A 24,502-nucleotide genomic window follows, 5' to 3' on the forward strand; every position below is an offset into this window, starting at 1 on the left:
GGGACCCGGCTCGGCTTGCCGGAGCCCGCCCTCTTCCCGGCACGATGGATACTGCAGTCTTCTCCGCCTGCTCGCCCTCCCCTTTCTCCTGTTACATCTAAACAGACGATTTCAACTTCCCGAGAACATGCAAGTGAATGGCGCTGATGACGCCCCGGAAAGGGCCCACGATCGGGTGCGGGGGAAGGGCAGCCCTGAGCGGTGGGACCCCGGGAGCGCCTGGGGCCCGCGCGGCCCGGGGCTGGGGGCGCCCCCATCCGCGCCCCTTGCCGACCACGGTTCCCCTTCCAGGAAGGGGCTAGAAGCTGCTATCGATCCTGAGCTCACCGGTGACTAATGGGATGCTCGTAAACAAGCCGCGGGCCGGGCACCAAGGGAACCACCCTGGCGCGAACCCGCAGAGGCGGGGGTGGTGGTGGTGGGGGCGCGCGCCCACCCCCAGCCCGGGCACCGGATCCGCGCGCCGAAGTGTGTGCTGCGAGCGGACGGAATTTCGAGGGGGCAGCCGAGTTCACTGCCTCCTCCAGGCCCCAGCCAGTGAGGCGGCGGCGAGGCGGTGCGAGGCCCGGGGGTGGGGGGGGTGCCACCGCCCCCTCCCAGGCCCCGAGCCCGGGCTGGCGGTCTTGCCCCTTGATCTCGGTCGGCCCCCGCCCCCTGCAGCGTCCCCTCCCCGGCGGAAGCTCCGAGCCCAATTAATTGAGTCAAAGGCGGGAGGGCCGGGCCCTGCGCGCGGCGGCCGGCCCCCGCCCCTCCCGCGCGCCCCTTTTCCCGCCCTGGGTGGCATCTCCTCCGCCGGCCTCCGCAACGAGCCTCTGATTAATGAGGCCCGGCCGCCCCCGCCCCGCCGCGCCCCGCCCCGGCCCGGGCCCCCCGCGGGAGGGGGCGGGGGAGGGGACGGCGGGAAACGCGGCCCCGGGAGAAAGGGGGGCGGGGTGGGGACGCGCGGCCCGCCCTCCCCGCGGCCCGCGCCCATTGGCCGCGCGCGCCGTCCGTCGGGGGGCGCGGCGCCAATGCGGGCGGCGGGGCGGGGCGGCCGCGCCGTGTGTGCCTGCGTAACGGCGAGTCACATGTTGTTTTGCTCTTCTTAGTTCAGTCACTCGGTGCGCGATGTGTTACTCACTGTGCGGCGGGGACCGCGACGAGCCCGGGTCGCCGTTGGCAGCGGCAGTAGCAGCGGCGGCGGCGGCAGCGGCAGCCCCGGCGGCGGCGGCGCGGACCCCGAGTCCCCGGGCACACCCCGGCACCCCGGAGCGCAGCGCGGCGGCGGGACCCATTCGGCCGCGCGCGCCGTAGGCTCGGCCCCGCGGCTCGGGGACCCCGACTCTCGGCCCAGCCAGCGCGTCCCCCAGGCGCCGCCCGAGAGCCCGGGAGGCAGCGGCCGCGGGCAAGCCGGGCCGCGGGGAAGGCGGGGGGGCGGCAGCCACCGCCCGCGCCGGGCACCTTCTGGGGCCCCGGATCGCGGAGGGCGCTGCGCCACCGCACGGGTGCCTGCCCCCGCGGGGCCTCCCGTGCCGAACCTTCCCCACCTCCTGGGCCCGAGGGACGCGGGCTCCGGCGGGCGAGCAGGGGGTGGTGGGGAGCCGCCCGCGCCCCCCTGCACTCCGCCCCCCCCCCCGACCCCCAGCCCCGCCCCCGGCCCCTCCAAGCCGGGCCGGGCTGCGCGGCCTGAAGCGCCCGCGATGGCGAGCCCGCCGGAGCACGGGCCCCCCGGGCCGGCGGGCGGGGACGGCCCCAACCTCAATAACAACAACAACAACAACAACCACAGCGTGCGCAAGTGCGGCTACCTGCGCAAGCAGAAGCACGGCCACAAGCGCTTCTTCGTGCTGCGCGGGCCCGGCGCGGGCGGCGACGAGGCGGGCGCGGGCGGAGGCCCGGCGCCGCAGCCGCCGCGGCTCGAGTACTACGAGAGCGAGAAGAAGTGGCGGAGCAAGGCGGGCGCCCCGAAGCGGGTCATCGCGCTCGACTGCTGCCTGAACATCAACAAGCGCGCCGACGCCAAGCACAAGTACCTGATCGCCCTCTACACCAAGGACGAGTACTTCGCCGTGGCCGCCGAGAACGAGCAGGAGCAGGAGGGCTGGTACCGCGCGCTCACCGACCTGGTCAGCGAGGGCCGCGCGGGCGCCGGCGACGCGCCCCCCGCCGCCGCCGCCACCTCCGGGTCCTGCAGCGCCTCCCTGCCCGGCGCCCTGGGCGGCTCGGCGGGCGCCGCCGCGGCCGATGACAGCTACGGGCTGGTGGCGCCCGCCACGGCCGCCTACCGCGAGGTGTGGCAGGTAAACCTGAAGCCCAAGGGCCTGGGCCAGAGCAAGAACCTGACGGGCGTGTACCGCCTGTGCCTGTCGGCGCGCACCATCGGCTTCGTGAAGCTCAACTGCGAGCAGCCGTCGGTGACGCTGCAGCTCATGAGCATCCGCCGCTGCGGCCACTCGGACAGCTTCTTCTTCATCGAGGTGGGCCGCTCGGCCGTGACGGGCCCCGGCGAGCTGTGGATGCAGGCGGACGACTCGGTGGTGGCGCAGAACATCCACGAGACCATCCTGGAGGCCATGAAGGCGCTCAAGGAGCTCTTCGAGTTCCGGCCGCGCAGCAAGAGCCAGTCGTCCGGCTCGTCGGCCACGCACCCCATCAGCGTGCCTGGAGCGCGCCGCCACCACCACTTGGTCAACCTGCCCCCGAGCCAGACGGGACTGGTGCGCCGCTCGCGCACCGACAGCCTGGCTGCCACCCCGCCCGCCGCCAAGTGCAGCGCGTGCCGGGTGCGCACAGCCAGCGAGGGCGACGGCGGCGCCGCGGCGGGGGCGGGGGCGGGGGCGGGGGCCGGGGCGGCGGCGGGCAGCCCCCTGAGCCCGGGCCCGGTGCGCGCGCCCCTGAGCCGCTCGCACACGCTGAGCGGCGGCCGCGCGGGCAAGACGGCGCTGGCGCCGGCAGGGGGCGGCCTGCAGCACAGCCGCTCCATGTCCATGCCCGTGGCGCACTCGCCCCCGGCGGCTACCAGCCCCGGCAGCCTGTCGTCCAGCAGCGGGCACGGCTCGGGCTCCTACCCGCCGCCCCCCGGCCCGCACCCGCACCTGCAGCACCCCCTGCACCCCCAGCGCCCCTCCAGCGGCAGCGCCTCGGCCTCGGGCTCCCCCAGCGACCCCGGCTTCATGTCCTTGGACGAGTATGGCTCCAGCCCCGGGGACCTGAGGGTCTACTGCGGCCACCGGAGCAACACGCCCGAGTCCATAGCTGAGACGCCCCCGGCGCGGGACGGCAGCGCGGGCGAGCTGTACGGCTACATGACCATGGAGCGGCCGCTGAGCCACTGCGGCGGCCGCGCCTACCGCAGGGTCTCCGGGGATGGCGCCCCAGACTTGGACCGAGGGCTGAGAAAGCGGACTTACTCGCTGACCACGCCTGCCCGGCAGCGGCCCGCGCCCCAGCCGTCCTCCGCGTCCCTGGATGAGTACACCTTGATGCGGGCCACCTTCTCGGGCAGCTCCGGCCGCCTGTGCCCATCCTGCCCCGCGTCTTCTCCCAAAGTGGCCTACCACCCGTACCCTGAGGACTACGGCGACATCGAGATCGGCTCGCACCGCAGCTCCAGCAGTAACCTGGGCACGGACGACGGCTACGTGCCCATGACCCCAGGCGTGGCCCTCCTGGGGACGGGCAGCGGGAGCTGCAAGGGCGACGACTACATGCCCATGAGCCCCACCAGCGTGTCGGCCCCGAAGCAGATCTTGCAGCCGCGCGCCGCACCCGCCGCCTTGCCCCCTGCGGGGGCCGCGGTGCCCACGCCCGCGTCGGCGGCCGGCAGGGCTTTCCCGGGCACTGCGGGCGGCTACAAGACCGGCTCCCCGGCCGAGAGCTCCCCCGAGGACAGCGGGTACATGCGCATGTGGTGTGGTTCCAAGCTGTCCATGGAGAGCGCCGACGGCAAGCTGCTGCCCAACGGGGACTACCTCAACATGTCCCCCAGCGACGCGGGCACCACGGGCACCCCGCCCGACTTCTTCTCGGCCGCGGGGGAGACGCCGCGGGGCATGCCCGGCTACTGCTACAGCTCTCTGCCCCGCTCCTACAAGGCCCCCCACGCCTGCCACGGCGACAGCGACCAGTACGTGCTCATGAGCTCGCCTGTGGGCCGGGTCCTGGAGGAGGAGCAGCTGGAGCCGGCCCCCGGCCCCGCGCAGCCGGCCAGTGCCTTCCCGGCCGCGGCGGCTGGCAGCGGCCACCCCCCGCCCCCTCATCCCGCCGTGCCTTCTCCCGGGAGGCTCGGCGGTGGCGGAGGCAGCCGCCCCGACGGCTTCCTGGCCCAGCGCTGCCGGGCAGTGAGGCCCACGCGCCTGTCCCTGGAGGGGCTGCCGGCCCTGCCCCGCATGCACGAGTACCCGCTGCCCCCCGAGCCCAGGAGTCCAGGCGAGTACATCAACATCGACTTCGGGGAGGCCGGCGCGCGCCTGTCGCCGCCCGCGCCCCCACTCCTGGCCTCGGCCGCCTCGTCGTCCTCGCTGTTGTCCGCCAGCAGCCCGGCCTCGTCCCTGGGCTCTGGCACCCCGGGCACGAGCGGGGACAGCCGGCAGCGCTCCCCGCTCTCCGACTACATGAACCTCGACTTCAGCTCGCCTAAGTCGCCGCAGCCGGGCGCCCAGGGCCGGGACCCCGTAGGCTCCTTGGACGCCCTGTTGTCCCCCGAGGCCTCCGTGTACCCGCCGCTGCCCCCGCGCCCGGCCGCCCCCTCCTCGGCCCTGCAGCCGCCGCCGCCGCCGCCCCCGCCAGGCGAGCTGTACCGCCTGCCTGCGGCACCCGCCTCCAAGGGCCCGGGCGCGGCCTCCTCTTTGTCCTCGGACACGGGGGACAACGGTGACTACACCGAGATGGCCTTTGGCGTGGCCGCCACCCCGCCACAACCAATTGTGGCGCCCCCAAAGCCCGACGGTGCCCGCGTGAGCAGCCCGGTGTCAGGCCTCAAGAGGCTGAGCCTCATGGATCAGGTGTCGGGGGTCGAGGCCTTCCTGCAGGCCGGCCAGCCCCCAGACCCGCACCGGGGGGCCAAGGTCATCCGCGCGGACCCGCAGGGGGGCCGCCGCCGCCACAGCTCCGAGACCTTCTCCTCGACCACCACTGTGACCCCCGTGTCCCCGTCCTTCGCTCACACCCCCAAGCGTCACAACTCGGCCTCGGTGGAGAACGTCTCTCTCAGGAAAGGCAGCGAAGGAGGCGGCGGCGGGGGCAGCAGCGGCATCCTGGGTGGGTGCGATGAGCCCCCCTCGTCGCCCCGCCAGTTGCCCCCCCCGACACCTCAGCAGGCGCGGGCCTGGACGCCGGCTCAGCCCGGCGGCGGCCTGGTCGGCTGTCCCGGGGGCACCAGCTCACCGATGCGCCGGGAGACCTCCACCGGCTTCCAGAACGGCCTCAACTACATCGCCATCGACGTGAGGGACGAGCCGGGGCTGTCGCCGCCCCTGCAGCAGCACCCGCACGCGCAGACGGGCGACAGGAGCGCCTGGGGCCGCACCCGGAGCCTCGGGGGTCTCATCAGCGCCGTGGGCGCCGGCAGCCCTGCCGCGGTGTGCGGAGGGCCGGGCCCTGGCGCCCTGCCCGCGGCCAACGCCTACGCCAGCATCGACTTCTTGACGCATCACCTGAAGGAGGCCACGGTGGTGAAAGGTGAGGGCCCGGGGCGGGAGGAGGGTGGGCAGGCGGGACGGCTAGAAGCCGCTTCCCTTCGGGGGTGCCTTGACCTCGGTGCCCACGTTCCGGCGCAGGGCTCTCGCTTTTTTTTTGCCTTTGGGCCAGTCCCTGTCTTTCCCCAAAGACCTCGCCAGAGCGCTCAAGTTGTCTTTGAGTTAAACAGTGAGTCTTCCGACCAGGGAGGCAGACCTGCTTTCTTTGGCTCCACAGCCCCCCTCCTCTTCCCGTCTGTGAACACCTGGGGGGGGGGGGCGCGGGGCGGGGCTGGGGGGAGCAGGTCAGCCACTCCCCCCAGGACGTGGCCCAGGGGGGTCCTCCCATTTGTGAGGTGGGAAACCTCCACTTGGAGGGACAGGCCGCTGGCGGCTCCCAGGCCTGCAGACGTCACCTTTCTCTTTGTTTTCCTGGAGCCTGGACGGGCTGATTTTTGCTGAGCCTCAAAGTTTATAAAAACAGGCCCCAAAGTTGTTTAGGAAACTAGCATCCATTTTGGCTGGCGGTTGCAGGGAGCCCTGAGCCATTTCAAGTTTACATGGGGACCAGAAGAGCTTTTCCACCAGAGGCGTGCCCGTTCTCTAGGGGGCTGAAAGGGTAACGCTGCTTAAACCCGCTCTGGAGCTTGAGCCCACCTGGGGGTCACCTGGAGAGTCTGAGGCGGGGCTGGCCAGGCTGGGTGGCCCCATGAGGTGGGTCTGGGATGTGGCTCCCAGTGTGCCTTCCTAAGAAGTTCCCCTGCTGCGCTGGTGCTGCTGGTCGGGGGGCCCTGGCTGGGGGTGGAGTTGGGGGCACTTGTCCCAGTTAGACTGCTGGAGCAGGTCTGAGAAATGACCTGTGGGGTCAGCCGCAGTCAAGGAAAGCGGCCAGTGGGCGGAGCCCAGGCGCCAGCATTTTCCCGGTTGCCCAGGTGATGAGAATCTGGGCCTCAGAGAAGACAGTGAAAGATGACCACATGGGACTTTTCAGGAGTAGTCACGGGGTGCCCAGTGCTGTCCCTCCCTGTCTCCTCACAGATTGGCAAGGACAGAGGTGTGCTTGCCTTGACCTGGTTGTCTCAGCCCCTGAATGACCAGGGAGAGGAGAGGACGGTGGGCTCAAAGAGTTTCTTAATTTTATAGCTTCTTCCTTGCAGGAAGATAGAGGCGCTGTGGGAACCGCAGAGGAGAGTAGTGAACGGTGCTCAGATGCTGGCCTGAGGTCAGCAGTCTGCTGGGGTTACAGGGTAATGATGGACACAGCTTGGGGATCTGTACACCTTGTGTTCTGAAAGCAAACAGACGCATCTGATGTGGGGTAAATTCAGCATGTGTTTCCTCACATCCATGGGATTTAAAGTTACAGCTGGGTTCAAGAGGGGTGGGGACATATGTACACCTGTGGCCAATTCCTGTTGATGTATGGCAGATACCAACGCAACATTGTAAAGCCATTATCCTCCCAATAAAAATAAATTTAAAGAAGAAAAAAAAAAGTTATAGCTGTAGTTACAGCTGGATACCCTGTTATTCTCATACAATAGAGGAAAAGCAACTGCTTTTTTTTCCTAAAATCATGGACTACAGGATGAAAAGAGGCACGGTGACCTCTCAGGGACACGGCCCTTTGGCATTTAATGACGCCAGTTGGAAGCCGTCAGGATGTGCCCCGTAAATGGTGACGCTCAGCTGAAGGTCGCTTTTCTTGGAGGCACTTAAGCCCTACAGGTGCATCTGAAGAATTGCTGGCGTGTCTGGGAGTTGAAGGATTATTAGGTGCCATCCAAGACACAGGCCAGATAAACACAGCAGTCTAAGTAGACTTGACTGGGGGAAAAATCCGCACGCACAGGAAGGGGTACAGACCATAGTGAACACCGAAGTACATCTTGCTGAAATCTGATTCTCATCAGAAAAAACAGCCTGAGAACACAACACCTTTTACAGCCTCTGGTGGAGCAGGCAGGAAAAACCCGGACTGGATTGAGGAGGGCCCTGGGAGGCGGTTCTCGCCGCAAGGGGAACAGTGAGCCGGGATGTGTGCCTCCGGGCCTGAAAGAATCCAAGGCCTTTCGGATAAAGTAGATACATTCAGAAACGTGATTCACGGCTGATATAATGCCCTTTTCAGATGAGGGAAAACTTTAAACTGCAAGAGATGAGTTTAGTGAGAGGCCTGGTGTGCCTTGCTTTGTTCCCGATTTCCCACCGGTATAACATTCTTCTCAACCTGTAGGATTCAGGGCTCTGAAATCAAAGCTGTTTGTAAGTTCTGTGGTCACTGAAATCACTTTGGATTGCTGTTTGTCCAAAGTCTCTGTGGGTGTTACGGTAAACACCCTCTTAAGAACGGAAAAAGACTATTTTTAAACAAAATAGATAACTACAATTGATCCATTGTGTCCAAACCATTTTTTTTTTCCTCCTTTCTTTCAAAAAGGCCTACACGCTAAATGGATTTCTAGTAGGCTAATTTGAGCACAGAGAACAGCGGACGAGGAAAGAGGAGGGTCTCATTTTAATTAACGAGGAGGGGGGGGAAGCTTAATTGTGTTCTGTGGAGCCAGAAAGGGACTGTCGGGAAACCTTGAATCCACCTTTATTTAACTCTTGTTTGTGCAGAGACATTGGTTTGTGATGCTCAGAAATAAAAAGTTCACAGGAGATAAGTGTTTTTTGAGAACATGATTTATGGAGGGAAGACTTGCAAAGCATTTCTTTGAAGATAAAACGGAAAGTGAGCTTCCTGAGTCATTGGGTGCATGCTCTGACCCTCAGAAGGGGCTGTGTTTCCACACCCAGTTCCTCGGGTTGTGTGTGGAAAAACTCCACGAGCTCCACGGAGTTGGCATTATTCGGGGTCGCTTGGGTAGCGTTTGGCGTTTGGATAAGCGGTGACAAAGAGTTAAGGTTCCAGTAACGGGCTTGCTGATTGGTTGGTTGCAGTAGAATTGGGGCTGGGGGCGGAGTTTCAGTGCTGGGACCAATTAAAAAGTTCAGTTCAGTTCAGTCGCTCAGTTGTGTCCCGACACCCAGACATGTGTTTATGTTTCCGTAGGTCGTCCACAGAAGTTGAAAATTTAACTCTAAATTATGCCTCTCACTTGGGAGCAGGGAGAAGGTGCTTGTTCTGTGTTTTGTGGGTGTGTCTGTGGAAAAGTCTAAGCCATCTTTACCGTGTTGTTTGGGAGCAGACATGCTCCTGCGGAATTTACTGAGCATTCAAGCCGCTTTTAAAAATTAACTTTGTATGTTTGGTTGTTAGGATTATAGATTGTCCTATACTGTAAGCTATGCTATTTTAGTATTCCTCTTTGGTGAGGTTTTTGTTCTAAAATTGGTGTGTGTGTATGTACAAGGCGGATTAGATAAGAATTACCCTGAAAGCATCTGTATTTAAATTTGTTTGATAAAAGGACTATTTATTCACATCCCACAGAAAGAATCGTGGGATAAGAGAGCAACACCATCACCATTTATGTTTAAAAGTGTTGTCTGTTGAAGTCTTCAAGCAGGGGACCTGAATATTTTTAGAACTCCAAGGAGATGGCTTGACAAACCACACAGACTTTATTTTCTCTGTGGTGCTTGCTTTTCCGCTTTGGTTGGCCGGCTCTTATCGTAATAAGCCAATCGTGTGCCCGGCTCCCACCCTGTTCGCAGGAGCAGGCAACTAAGGTGCTGATACACACAGACTTTCCTGAATGAAAGTCACGTGACTTGTTCTAGTTCCTTTATTGAAAGAGAAACCTTTACCAAAATAGTACTTCGGAAAAGGAGGCAGAGTGTGTGAACACCAACCCAGGAATCAGGAAACCAGGTTTCTAGTTGCTGATCTCGGTGAGTCACGTAAGAGACGAGTCCCTCTATCTCACTTTCTCTGTCCGGGAGCTTGTCCACATCCAGGGAGCTTCGGCTCCTCTAAAGAAGAATGCCAATAAATCCCGCGATGCTGTTGATACTTACTACCTTGAAACCGTGAGTATGCGCAGGAAAGACACTTCTGTCGATGTGTGTTCTTCAATTAAAAACAAAACCCCAAATCCTCATAGTTGTCTGAACGTGGAGCCAGTACCTTCCTGAGAAATGCAGGCCTCTTCTGTTTGGTTTCACTGCAGTCTCTGAGAGCCTTTGTTTTCTCCCGACTCTGTTTCACTGGAGTGTTTTTCTTTTCCATAGATAATTATCAATTGTCACATAGTAGTGTTTTAAATTACGTAGTAGAGTAACCTCGAAGGAAAATAGCATTCTAATCCTGAAACTGTATCAGGACGGCACTTTCTGATGACCTTTTATGATGTGGCCATATATTAAGAGAGATTGGCAAGGTGAAAATGTGTAACTGGAATGTAGGTTTCTCATACTGACAGTGTTGGCCCTTCATCACGGGAGCATCAAGAGAAAGAGGGATCCCTGAGACTTTTAGCTGCTGAGTCATCACTGTCGGCCGGGGACTTGGCTTCTCGGAGTTGACTCCGTGAGCGCGGCCACACCTGCACTGGTTTTGGTCCGGCTGTCCCAGCTGGTCAGGAAAGCCTCCAGGGTTTGATCCTTTCATTCCTCCATGGGCCCGCCACCCTCCTGAAAAGGACTTTTAATCGATAATTAATACTTTATTTTCTTTAGACCTTAGTATTAAAACGAGTCTCTTTCTGAGAAGAACTTGCGAAAGGTTTAGGACCAGCACGAGGATGATGGCTTTTCTGTTAAATCCCCACTAATGCATCTTCTGTAGCAGCGGAGTTCCGAGAGCCAGGTAGCTTTTGGCATCGGATTTGGCAGGGGGAGAGGGATTTTTTGTTTTGCTTTTTTGGGGTAGAATCAAGTGTTCCCGTTTCGCCTTAGAAGCTTAAGGGAAAATGCGCCCTGACTCTTTTATCTGCTTTGCCAAGTGCACAGAGTAGGGGAAAAACTAAGCGGGAAGGAGGCCATGGTGTCGTGCCCCAACAGCTGGGTCTTCACCAGGGCCCCTGTAATAGCTGAGTTTCAGTAGACTTCAGCTACTGCAGACACAAGTAGAATGTTTTCCCATACAAGTTGGGGAAGGCTTTTAATGCTGGTGTTTTTCATCCGCTGAACAATTTTCTGAACCTGCAAAATCAGTGGTTATAAGCCTGTTACCGATCAGGTTGTAGGTTTCCTGAGAACAGCGCTCTTCACATTTCAGTGCAGAGATTCTTTCTATGTTACGTTCATCAGTTTGGATGCGTTCTTCAAGACGGCAGCGATTATTCTGAATCACTCAAGGTTGAATATTGTAGACAGAGCTCGTATACAATACATTTGTACGATTGTTTCTGGAGAGAACTGGTGAAGTCATCAGTCAAGGTGGAGGAGATGCTGAGGCTGGTAATTGCTCCTGACTCTCCCATGTCTTTCTGGCTGGCTGGCACAGACTTGCATTAACTGTGCGTGGGATTAAAGAGCAGAGAAGAAAGTGTGGACAGGGAGAGCTAGAGCCCCTGTTGGAAACGAGCGTTCGCTCTGTGTGCCTGCAGGGTGGGCTGGGGGTAGGGGTCTCATTTAATTGAATTCATTGCATCAGAATGGAATTCATTGAATTCGGCTGAAATGTAATTGGGTTAAAATTTGTAGGCTGCGTGTTTACAAGTGTTGTAATAGTCGAGTCAGCGGTTCTGATTTCTTTTCTGTTGGATTAGGAAATGTTAAGTGTGTATCAAGTGACTTTTACCTGTCTGGAGACTTTTTTAAAAGTCGATCAGGCAAAGGTGTCTCTAAACGCGGCCCTGTGCTCTCATGCCAGGTGTGGTATTTATGCCGATAGACAGGACTTAGAAAATATTCTTTGCTTATGGTACTTAATTTTGAATATTTGGTCAAATATGGTGGCCTACAACACACATTAAAAAATGATTACCTGCATAGCATTTGGTAAACACTGGGCTTTTTAGTATCAGTTTTAATTAAAGAGTACCAAACTTTCTATAAAAATTATTTGGGGGTGACGTGTGTGTGCGTATATGGGTTTAGTTTCATAATTTTTCATCCAGTTGTGCTCCAAGAGGCTTGATGTGGATTTTTTTTCACAATTCAAGCTCCAGTGCTGAATAATAATGTTCTCTAATCATGCTAAAGCTCTATACCTCAAGCACACCTACAGTGTTGACTGTGACTTTAGTCTGCCCATTAGGTATTGGTGCAGACACTTGAGTGAATTACTATAGTACAGTGTTAAATTCCAGTTCTTTCAATGTGAAAAAAATAGGTACTATATACAGTTCATTATATTAGTGATTTTAATAATTACCTTAAAATCCATATGTATATCTAATAATGACTTATATTTTTGCATAGAATCAATGAATAATCTTTAATATTTATAAACGTGACCTGGTACTTTTGCAATGCAAATTCAAAAGTCCATGTTTACATCTGCCCATTTTTTTGCCTCCAAATTATAAGTGTAACTAGTAATCCCCCAAACGTGAAGAGCAGTGAATAAGGCTGAAAGAATGCTACTGGAAGCTGAGATGATGAAAATGCAACCGTTATCCTGGTCAGTGCTGAAAGATAATTGCATGTCCCTCCCTCTCTCCCCTTTCAGCCAAAAGAAGTGTTTAAAATTCAAAGAGTAGGCTTTTTGTCACTTTATAGTATTCAGAGGTTTTGATACCTAGAGTCTCACGTGATACTCCAAAAGCCCTACCTCAGAGCAGAGCTGCCTGGGTCCCTGTTTTTGGACTAAGGAGCCTGCAGCTCAGAGAGTCCCAGCAACCTGTCTCGGAATCCCTGAGCCAGGAAGGGCGGTGGTGGGTTGAACCTCACAAAGATGCCGTCTTACCACCTGACTCCCGGCCAGTGTATCCCGTCTTCTGCAGGCCCTACACACTCACTGACTGGGAAGTTCATGTGCCATAGTGATCTTGGGATTTTCTGTAGACTCGCCTCAGGCAGCTTTCAAGTTGACAGCTGGGTGGTGGTTTCACTTGGTGCTGCCTACTGAATCTCCCTGTCTTTCCTTCCACACATTATTCATTCAAAGTAAGATGGGGACAGCTAGGCAGGAAGACTGGATGGTAAAGGAAAGCACCCTCATTTTTTTTAATGTATTAAATTTTTTTTTTACACTTTTGTTGGTCTGTAATTGACTGATAATGCTGTGTTAGTTTCAGAAAGCTCCCTTATTTTTTAAACTGGTTTCCACACCTGCTAGGTTGAAGAGCTCAGGATTCAATATTATTTTCAAGGCTCTGGTGGTGTTGGTGGATTTCAGAGTTGAATCAGACTGTTGGTTGGTCATCTGTTCTGGGGATCCCAGGCTGTCTTCCTGGACTTCCAGTGACCTGCAGAGTGGACACTTATATTTCTCAGCTATCTTTGTTTTCATGAAACAAACTGTGTATTATACCTGATAAGATACCTCCCCCTTGCAAATGCTTGAGAACTCTCTCCACACAGTGTGGTGACAAGCAGGAAAAAAAAAAAAAAAGATCCAAGGTCATTTTGAGGAAAAGGGGTGGAGAACCCTCAGGTCTGATGAAACTCATTTGAAGGTTGTGAAAACAGGCGGGGGAGGTGGGCGTCTTCTGCAAGGTCACTGATTTAATTAGTTGTAGAGATGTTTGTAAACATTCTCAGGAAGGAATGGGATGTTCTGTGTCTCTGCGGGCCTCTGTGTGGTGATGAAGACCTTGCTCTCTGACACGGCCTGCCCCCTCTGGAATGATGTGTTGTCGGTAGAAGTGCTATTTACTAGTCTTTTTTGTTTTGGAGCCTCTCAGGAAATTGCTTCCTGCATGCGCTGCGAGGTGTGATGGTGGACAGAAGCAGAGAAAGCAGAAACACGTAGATGAGGAAGCAGCCTGGAATCAGGGTGATGGCCCAACACCCACGTGGGCAGCGTCTCCCGGGGGTGCAGAGGGCAAGGGCTCGGCGGTCAGTCAAACTCATGTGCTTCCTTGTAAGAAAAAAGAGAGAAGGAAGAAAGAACGTTCTTGGGGTAATTTAGATCAAAAGGCCTCTACGATCTGGGGAATTGTAGGTTCTTCTTCGTCGGTGGGTCACCCTGGTCCACTGAGCCACCATTAGTGGGTCTGGGGTCTCCGTCGTTCCGTGAGGGGTGCTTGAGATGCATTCCTTTTCTAAGTGAAATATCATTTACTCCTCATTACGGGTAAGTCCATTAGCAGTTTCCTAAGAACTGAGTCATCACTGTCTCGGATGATGAGTCTGTCCGAAAATGAGCAATTTTAGAATTTGCCTGAGGACCCGTAAGTAACTCCTCAGTGGGGCTAAGTGGTGATCTTCTCCAGAAGGGATCATTTCACCAGTGCCCTTGTTGTTTTTGAGATCTTCTTTTTCTTTTTTTTTGTGGAAAAAAATGTATTTACTTACCTTCATTGTTACAGGATGAGACATGAATTTTCAAAAGGCACTGCCTTCCTGAGGGGTGACTCCGAGCCCCCTTCAAACGGCAGAAAGGAAGATGTAAACATGTGTAACGGTGCCCACAGCAGCTCTCCATGCCCGGAAGAAAGTGTAGTCGGGGCTCTTTGGCCTTATCCCCTGGGGAGTGGTCCAGGGCCGTGTTTACACGAGCTGTCAGTCTCAACAGCATCGAGCAGAGACCACTTCCTTCCTGGCAGATGCAGCCTGGGGGTCAGGTGCCTGCCATCAGGAGCGTGTGCACCAGCGATTCCCGCAGCGTCGCTGTGGCCGGCGCGGGGTAAACAGGCCTGGAGTGAATGGAGTGATGAAACTGCCCCTTGGGGTCAGACGGAAGCCGAGTTCAGGGGCCCTGTCTTGGGGCGTTGGCTCTGGGGAGCACTTCCCCAGTTAGGTGGAAAGTGGATGGGAATCAAGATGCAAGTTAAAGCCGCAGCATCTCCCTGGAGGAGGTCTGACGCCTCCCCTGAAAATGTCCTCCTGCAAGGACCTGGGACGAAGCGCTGGCTGCCTGGCTGGGTGCTGGTGCTGGAAAGCCACTGAACGTAGAGGCTGAGCTCAGTGGCCATGTCCCACCGTGGAGAAGCCCCGACCTGCCCTGGGAGGGACACACCCTGGCCTGCCAGGCCCAGCAGAGGCCCCACGCGGCCCCTGCTGCTTCCCTGTCGTAGGGCTTCCAGAGCCTGCGGTGGGTGGGTGGATGGATGGATGATGGGGGAATTGAGAGGTGGGGGAGAAGTTTTGAAATTAGGCCAGGGTGCTCTCCCTAAATTTAAAGACTTTGCAGGTGGTGCTCTGGAAACTCCAGGCAATAAGCAGGATTGAACAGGGAGTGCGTCAGAGGCTGAGGTGCAGGTTGACTTTGTTTGAAGGTGAGGGATGGGGTGGTACAGCTCAGGACCCCTGAGCTGCTAAGAGGACGGGAACTCCTAGAAGGGGAACGGGGTCCGTTTCTTATGCCACGGCCTGCCTGCGTTTTTTCAAAGATGAATTGTTAATGTGATCTGTGGTGGTGCCATGCTACCGTTCTATTCTTATATGAAGTGAAATGAAGTCGCTCAGTCGTGTCCAACTCTTTGGGACCCCATGGACTGTAGCCCGCCAGGCTCCTCTGTCCATGGGGTTTTCCAGGCAAGAATACTGGAGTGGGTTGCCATTGCTTTCTCCAGGGGAGCTTCCCAACCCAGGGATTGAACCCGGGTTCCCCGCATTGCAGGCAGATGCTTTTACTGTCTGAGCCACCAGGGAAGCCTCTCACCTGTTGCAGGTACTTTTTTAAAGTTGTTTTCCAGCGTGAAAGAGACCTAAAATAACGCTTGCCATGTTACGCAAGTGAAACAGAAACAAAGCCATCAACTGCTCATATGCCCTTAACTCATAAGCTCAGTTATACTCATAACCAAATTTAAAAAACAAGTATCTGATCAAATATTTCTATCAAATCGGCTTGGCGAAACTACTACAAAGAACTCTTCTTACTTCACCAGTTAAACTGGTAATAAATGTACAGCTCAGTTGAAAATATTTAGATGGATTTTCACAAAATGTCTTAGTAGCAAAACTGCAGAATCTGTTTCTTCGTTCGAATATTATAAAACGGGTGGATGTTTAGCTCAGTCAGTTTCAGAAAACCCACCTTAACTGGTTTATTAAACAAACAAAAAAAAAACTTTAATAGTGAATGATGTGAATATATTCAACATGAAATATCAACACACTCCTATAAATAGCATTCATGGATTTTGAAACATTCTTTCAATTTCATTTATTTTGACAGCTGTTTGAAATGAGCATTTTCTTTCCAAGGTGAAAGTTCATGTAGCTTCCAAGTGGATAGATGTTCCGGTGTTGAGGATCCTATCAGAGCTGTCAAGACGCAGAATCAGGGACAACTGAATGCCGCTTTAGTTCTTGCCTCTTGCCAGGAGCAGTTTAGCCTGTGGGTCTTGCTGGTTTATGAACAGACTTGGTTCCGAATGAAATATGCACCCTAGTAAAATACCCACGTTTCCCTGGCGTGGAGCATTTCATTCAGCCCCTAGAATAATTCTGGGTGATGAGCATGCATCTTCACCACTCAGCTGGGATGCTCAGAGTTCATCTTTGCTCTCCTGCTTGAGCCGTTCTTGGCCAGAGACGCAGGATGGACCGTCGCTGCTGGGTCTGCAGGTGCCCTTTGCTGGAAACCCTGGTGGGGCCACAACTTAGGGTGCCCCACCCACCCCTGCTCTGCCCCACACACTCACCTGGGGTCCATCCAAGGAAGTGGAGTTTCCACGCCAGTTTTCTTCTCTGAGAACCCCTAGGTTTGATCTGCTGCGGTCCCAGCCCCAAGCTGCATCCCCTCAGCTCTGGGCCGTCTCACCTCACGACTCCCAGCATCACGCCATGCGTCTTATCTTTGCTGTCCAGCCCCAGAAACTTCGCTAGGTCCCGGGACCCCTTGCCCTGCTTTCTGAGTCTCCTCTGCTCGCCCATGACTGCTGCTGGAGAGAGACGCTCCCCTGCGGTCCGTGCGAGGGGCGACTGGACCCACGCCCACCCCGGTCACCTGTCCCCGCCTCTCGGAGCCACGAGCATGAGTGCGCGGTGTGTTCCGGGCTACTGGCTGGCTGTGAGGAGTCAGCATTTCGATTTCAGTTAATATTTTTCTCATAAACGATCCGTGAACATTTCACATAATCACAATTCTATTTATAGGTCAGGCTTCAACCTTGCTCAGCTTTTAGACGTCTGGACAGTTTCTAAGCAAATTCTGTTTTCTTTAGGTACTCCTGAAGCTGCTTGGCACACCTTGACTTGAGCCTTTTTAAAAAAGTGTGTGTTGTATCTTTTTTTTTTCCCCTTGAAAAAGCAAGCAAACAAATGACAGGAGCTTCCTTTCAGGGGCTCCTGGAAAGAGGGAAAGGTGGGCTTGGGAGCAGGAGCGACGGGGGCTGGGGAAGGTCTTCCTGCCTTCAGAGCCAGCTCAGCCAGCTCGCCGTGCACATGCTAAGCTGACTCAGTCGTGTCCCCAACTCTCTGTGACCCCATCGACGGTCGCCTGCCAGGCCCGTCTGTCCACGGGATTCTCCAGGCAGGAGTACTGAGTGGGTTGCCATTTCCTCCTCCGGGAGGTCTTCCCGACCCAGGGATCAAACCCACGTCTCTTACGTCTCCTGCCTTGGCGACCAGGTTCTTTATTACCAGTGCCACCTGGGAGCAGAGATGCAGATTGTGACGTGCTGTGCACTTTAAAACTCTCTCACCCATTTGAAAAAGACCAGAGTGCAAGCTGGAATGAAAGAGGTTTGACTTCCAAGTGGAAAAACAAACGAAGAAAAAGCAACCCCCACCCCACCACCACCACCACCAAAGCCAAAGGTACCGGATCTTCAAGCCTACCTTTGAAACTGAGGAAATAAATCTAATATTGACGTGTGTTCAGGGCGTGAAGTAATATAGGTGATAACAAGTGTTCCAGAAGCTAAAACAAGGGAGAGGGGGGCAGAGTGTGAACGGGAGGCGAGGTCTGGAGATATTTATGGGGAGAGTCCCTGTGGGCAAAGGGAGTGACTCGGGGTGAAAGGCCCCCCCGCAGAAAGTCGCTGGTGTGCCCCAGGACCAGAAGGAGGCCCATGTAGCTGACCGGGAGGGAGCAGGGGGAGAGCAGAGGCTGCTGAGAAGGCGTGAGCAACTGCCCGTGGCGCGTGGAGCCCAGTGCAAGACTGTGTTGCCACTAAACATCACAGGCAGAAAGCGTAGTTGCTTTGGAGCCACATGTAAAGCGTTTAAAAGCTTTTCGTGTCGTTTCCCTGTAGAATCTTTTTTCTTCCGCTTAGTGTGGTCTGTGTCTCCTCTGGACTTTCTTTCTCAAAGATGGTGCATCACACGTGGAGAGACCCCAGAGTTCTCTGGGGGAAGGAGGCCGCTGAGGTGTCACTGGGGTGGGGAGGGCGGAGGGGGACATGTCGCAGGGTGAACAGTGGCGTCAGGGCACCCGCGTTCAGCCCCAGAACTGCGAACCCCACTACACGGATACATCTGTATCTGGAAAGTGCCTTATGATTTGTAACACGCGTTTAGTTGATATTTCATCCTCAGGCCCTCCAAGGAGGACGAGTCCCCGTTCTTGCTTTTTAAAGGGACCGCCCGAGGGGGAAGGGGCTCTGCTTGCCGGGCCGGGGGGAGCCTCTGTCGGGCTGTGGGGAGCAGTGCTCTGGGAGGCTCAGGCTGCCTGGGGCTCCATGTCCTCTGGGCACCCTGGGACCTTCCTTTGAAAAACTGGGTCAGTTCCTCCCTCCCTCCCCAGGGCATCCATCCGCCAGGGGTGCTGTCCTGTAGGGAGCCCCAGGTCAGGTTCTGCAGCAGATGGGTTTCCTTCCTCAGCTGACTGGGAAACTAAAGGGATAGATAAGTCAGTATTCCCTGTATTTCTTGGGGATGGGACCTCAATAGGAAAGGGCTGATGGGGTGATTTTGGAGCTGAGGGTGTCAGAGCCCAAGAAAAGCTAGTGAGTCCCATGGGAAAGACCCTCCCCTCCTTTTAGCCTGTCTTCGAGGAAACCGGACACTCTATGCATAGACTGGTGTGTGGTTATTTGTAACTTCCTTGACTTTTAAGGACTTAACATGGGTTTAAGTCTGTCTTTAGAACGTAGGCTGAGTTTTACTTAATGTTTCTTAAATGTATAAGCGATGGTCTGGGTGAAGTGTCTTAGTGAACTTTGTCCATTTGAACAAGAGAAAAGCGACGATGTCGTCCTAATTATTTTTTTCATCTGTATTAGCTGTTATTTTTTTCCTTAGGGGCTGCCGTGGCGTTGTCCCAGATGGGAAGGATGAAATCCCGTTTTCTCTATCAAGTGTGTATCTTAGGAAAACGCTTACGCGCGTGGGTCTCTTGGTGTCTCTGGTTCATAAAGTCAGTCTAGAGAATCTGATGGGTAAGGAGTCCTGGCAGGAGGCTGCGTGTTCGTGCGTCGGGCGTTTTGTGACCAGGGCCCGGGGTCTCGGTGGGGGCCATGTGGCCAGGGGCTGTGCCTGTTTCTTGGTGTCTGCCTCCCCAGCCCTGCAGGCAGACGGCTTGCGTAGACTTGGAAATAACTGGACTCACGCGTCGTCTCGTCAGAGCCGTCTAAAACGTCTGACGTGTGAGGTTTACTCTTGTTCCTTTCAGTTACGGTTCAGGACACCGTGAAGCCGCCTGCCCCATTCACGTTCAGTTCGATACAACAAACAGAAATTGCTAAATGGCCAGCTGCCCTCTACGGACGATGGAGAACACGAGTCACCTTAGTTCACGCAGAGCGAGTGTCAGAGTCGTAAAGCTGTGGAGTGTGATGAGGCAGCAGGGATCTCCTGGGTCGCGGCGTCCTTCTCTGCGCGGTGCTCCGCTGGGGGGCGGCCCTCTGTGTGATCTTGGGACGTCACGGTGTGACTCCGATTCCTGAAGAGGTGGGTAGGGGCCGCCTCTGTTCCAGGAGTCGTAGAGAACTCCCGCCCAGCTTTTGGAGCCCAGGGATGTGTTCTTGTCAGTCAGCACTTCCTTCCACTGTGAGAAATGTCTTTACACTGAGCTGATCGCCTCCCCGCGTTTTCTTTTAACTGTAAGCAGCTTGGGAAGCTGTCTTGGCGTGGCTGAGTGTTGAGTTCCTGCCCTCTGCCTTCTCTCCAGGGGAGAAGGGCGGGGGAGCGGGTTTGTGACCAAGGCCCTCCCAGCTGGTCCCCTTTGAGTGCCGTCCGGACAGGCCTGGGTGTCCTCCGTCTCGCGTCTGCGGTCCTCCCACCTGGAGGCACCTCCCTGCTCCGTGTCTGACAGCTGGCGGCCCTGGGCCCTCCAGGAGGGGCCGGGGGCCAAGGGTTCCAACTCGAGGCTCCCACGGCTCCCCCGAGGGGCCCGGCTGCGTGGGGTTCCTCCCAGCAAGTGGGCTGAGGAGGAATTGTGCCGAGGTCAGGCTGTGCCGAGGCTCCACAGTTCTCTCGGCAGGTTCGCCCAGCCGAGGCTCCAGTTCTGAAGATAAAGACGCTGCGGGTGTGGGCTGAACATGGGTATCCGGCAGTCTCACCTGGCCAGCCAGGCAGCTGATGTCTGCAGGTGAAGCTGGGCGGGGAGCAGGCGGTCATCTGCAGATCAGCGGGTACTGGGGTCTGGGTTCCCCTGGCCCCTCTTCCCTGGGAAGGCATGGCCATTAGCTGCTGTCTTTCCCCTCACCTTTTTTTGTTTGTTTGTTTCCAGTAAATGAAGCTGATAAAGGTGGTCTGGAACTCTGGACCTTCCACTTTTTGTTACTGAAATGTCCATCAGGGGTGCTTTGATCAGGCTGTGAATGGCTCTCATCGGCCATAGGGGAACTGAAGCGTCCGTCTGCACTGGGGGCACGGCTGTGTGTGAGCCTGAGGGAACCGAGGTCTTGGGCCCCGAGGCCCACCTGCCGGGGCGTGCAGAAGGCGCCTGAGCCAGGCGCTCTGTGCTGCGTCCGAGAACGTTCGCTTCAAACGGCCCGGACTTACCCCCGCCCCCCTCACCCTATCAAAAAACAATTCTGCTTCCGTCCTCCTCCTTTCCAGTGAAAACAAGTTCATTCATTTTCCCGGGAGCTGTTTGCCCGCGTGTTTGTGCATTCATGGCCTGTTTACTTGCCGCCTGAAGCTGCCGTTGCTGGTGACGTCACGCACGGGCGGAGGTTTGAATGAACCGAAGGCCGCGATGGCAGATGTGCCCCAAGACTCTGGAGCGCGGGGCTGCCTGGCTGGGGACCTGCGGCCTCCCCTCTGCAGGCAGAGCCTAGATCTCAGCCTGAAGGCCGGGTGGATTCTTCCCCCAAGGAGGGGAGCCGGCCGCCCAGGCAGGGATGTGTCGTCAGGGGGAGGTTGACCCACAGTCTGGACGCCGAGGCTTTTGAGGCCCCTGCGGTCTGTGTCAAGTGCTGGAAGACGGTTCAGGTCACTGGCTGGGGGTTGGTGGTGGGTCAGAGTATGTTCCCTCTTTTTTCTTGAAATCCTTTCTTTCTTCCCCCATACAATGATAAGTCTTTCACGGCTCCTATTTTTAATACATTTCCAAGTTCTTGCATCATCCTTAAGTAGAAAAAACAGAGTTTCAGATTCCTGAAGGTGTATCTTTCTAACTATACTCATAAGTATGTTTCCGATTCAGTGATATTTTAGAGGGGGTTTGAGTTGTGTTTGGCATAATTACAGGTTTCTGGAAAATGCTTATTTCCGTTTCAGTAATAAAAACAAAATGAATCAAACTGTAAAACAGGAAAGATCTAATAGAAACTCTTAAATGCTTAAATACCCAACTGTAAAACAGGAAAGATCTAACAGAAACTCTTAAATGCTTAAATACCCGAAGGAAAGAGCGGTTCGTGTGAAATGTTACGTAACAGCAGGATATCTGGGGATGGTTATATTTGAATAAATGGTTATTCTACATTCCTTTCACTTTATAGGTAGGTAGGCTTAGTCACTATGTCCTGTCCAGCTCTTGCGACCCCACAGGCTGCAGCCCACCAGGCTCCTCTATCCGTGGGATTCTCCAGGCAAGAATACTGGAGTGGGTTGCCATGTCCTTCTCCAGGGAATCTTCCTCAGTCAGGGATTGAACCCGGGTCTCCTGCATTGCAGGCAGACACTTTACTGACAAGCCACCAGGAAAGCCCTTTACAGGGAAACTATTAGGTTTGAGATATATATACATATATATAAAGTTTTCATTTCATGAGAAAAGTACAGTATTTAAGCTTGAGAACATCACCTAGACACGGTATTAACATTTTTATAGTGTTCCGAAATATACAGCTAAGGAAAGAATTGTACCGTTCATAGCATAGTTGGAATTTTAATGCATGTTCTGTCATTTGGCCCCAAAACATTTATTGTTTTCAGGGGCAAACACATAATTACAGTTGCATTTTCCAATGACCCAAGAAAGAGAAGAGATTTAGACCCTCTTTGAGTTGCAGGTCTAATGTAGGTAACTTCTTTTCGAGTTTAAAAAGCAGTACTGTAGGATATATTTAGTTATAATCCGATTTATTCAATCCTGCTATGTTATTCATGAAACATCAAATAGACGTGTAAGGAAAACCGCTTACAGAAGAGCGTGGTGGCTTCATAAGTGACTCCATGACTTTCTTCCTCCTTCTCAGGAGGGTCTGTAACAGGATAGCAGGCTGTAAGTGGATGGGATCAGATCTCGAAAGCATGCAGGCTCGCAGATAATTTTCCAAGGGGCTATCGGTGAGTCTCGAGGTGTAACACGCAGAGGGAAATGCATTGTGACTCTCACGGATTTACCCTTTCTCCTCCTCCTCCTCATGTTCCGGGGCCTCAAGGTCTCTGTCCCCCTCCCTCTACCCCACCGTTGAGAGTGAGAAACAGCTGCATCTGAGGGAGTGGCAGGGGCCACGTTCTGATAAAACTCCGTTTCCAGACATGGGCAAGGGCTGCACTGGCCTCTCTCTCCGAAGGCCACTTGTGTGAGGTGACAGAGGGCTGCTTTCTCCCGGGCTTCGGACAGTCCCGAGTTGCTTTTGGGATCCTTGAGAAGATTTTCATCCCACTTTTATGCCCGTGAGAACTGACACCCACCACGTGGGTTTTGGTTTCCGTCGAACCCATCAGGGCTTCGTGAAGGACTAACAGGCCCGTGCTGAGTGCCAGGTATGAGATGGTCCAGGCGCACCAAGCAGAGATCCACCATCCGCCGGGCTCCGTGTCCTGGGAGAGTTCAGATGCAACTGATGGTCACGGGTAAAGATTTAGACTCCAGGACCCAAAAGGAGTCCTCACTCCTCCTCGAGTCCCTCCCGTCTTTTATTTGCAGAAAGGGGTAGCAGTGTCCCCAGGGCTGCAGTGATGGAGCTTCTGGGAGGAGTTAAGGCTTATCCTTTCTTGCCGATTAGCCCTGAGGCGGCTGGCAAGTCACGGAGGGTCCCTCATCTGGTTTTACCCAGAAAAGGCCTCACTTTTCATAATTTATAAGAGAAGGGTCTGGGCTTCCCAGAAGGCTCAGCAGTAAAGAATCGACCTGCCCATGTGGGAAACATGGGTTTGGTCTGAGTCGGGAAGGTCCCCTGGAGGAGGAAATGGCAACCCACTCCAGTATTCTCGCCCGGAGAATTCTGCAGACAGAGGAGCCTGGCGGGCTTCAGTCCATGGGGTCGCAGAGAGTCAGACACGACTGAGCAACTCAGCACGCACACACGCGGGAGAAGGTCTCACTGACATTTTAGGGGCATTTTTGCCTTTTTGGTCTTTTGAGTTGAAGCAAGTGCTTAGTTGCTCAGTTATGTCCCACTCTTTGTGATCACATGGACTGTAGCCTGCCAGGCTCCTCAGTTTATGGGGATTTTCCAGGCCAGAATACTGGAGTGGGTTGCCCTGCCCTCCTCCAGGGGATCTTCCCAACCCAGGGATCGAACCCAGGTCTCCCTCATTGCAGGCGTATTCTTTACCATCTGAGCCACCAGAGTTGGAGCAGAATCAGTAATATTTATCCTGTCATGATGGAAGTGTCTTGCCTTAAAAGAGTAGCTTATAGGATCCACATGTCAGGCTTTCAAATAACAAACAGGAAAGGAATGAATACTCAAGTGTTAAGACATGAAGCCAGTGCAGGCTCCCCACTGTCAAGTCCATGAGCATTGCTGTGGATGATTGGGAAGGCATGGGTGGGGTTTGAAGTGTGTTAACAAACAGTCTGGGTTTCCCTGGTGGCTCAGCTGTTAAGGAATCCACCTGCAATGCAGGAGACCTGGGTTCGAGCCCAGGGTCAGGAAGATCCCCTGGAGAAGGGAATGGCAACCGACTCCAGTGTTCTTGCCTGGAGAATCACGTGTACAGAGGAGCCTGGTGGGCTACAGTCCCTGGGCTCGCAAGGACTCGGACACGACTGAAGTGACTAGCACACACACACACACGCACACACACACACACACACACACACCAGTCTAGAACACCTGACTGCTCTCGTCTCCAGTGATTCAGGTCTTGTGTGCAGGGTTAAACACGAGCTGGAGGAGCAGAGACGCCGTTTATTAACCCAGCCTCCTGTGAGCACTTGGGTGTCTCATCCTGTCTCCTGTCTTGTCATTAACATCAAGTTGCAACTTGATGCCAGGAAATGTCTTTAATCACAAGCATTCAGGATGAAATGATTTTAATTGTCTGTGATGAGCTCACCTCCAGAAGGTTCTAGGTCCTCCACGAGTTGGGTTGGTCAAGTCACTGGCCGCACCCGTTTGTCCTGGGGACTCCGTGCTTCCGTATTTTCCTTGTGAGTTATTTTTTTTTTTTCCACTTGCAAAGTTTAAGTAACCGTTTTTCTTAGAATCCTTGGCTTGCTTGTTATCACAGCCAACCTTATTTTTTTTTTTTTTGTATATCCTAAGAGTGGTTTTGCTTTTAGTAAAGTGGGGAGATACTGAATTATCAGGTTGCCTTTTCTAGGAATT

General features: G+C 55.3%; 1 protein-coding gene across 1 annotated transcript in view; it reads left to right on the plus strand.

Moving 5' to 3' along the window:
* IRS2 (insulin receptor substrate 2) overlaps positions 1,626-24,502 on the plus strand; it is a 30,381-nt gene continuing 7,504 nt past the window's right edge. Inside the window, exon 1 of the mRNA XM_018056365.1 lies at positions 1,626-5,658. Coding sequence (XP_017911854.1) covers positions 1,680-5,658 — 3,979 coding nt within the window. The 5' untranslated portion in view covers positions 1,626-1,679. The remainder of the gene's footprint in view (positions 5,659-24,502) is intronic.

Source organism: Capra hircus, chromosome 12 (genome assembly GCF_001704415.2).
Source record: "Capra hircus breed San Clemente chromosome 12, ASM170441v1, whole genome shotgun sequence".
NCBI classification, from domain to species: Eukaryota; Metazoa; Chordata; class Mammalia; order Artiodactyla; family Bovidae; genus Capra; species Capra hircus.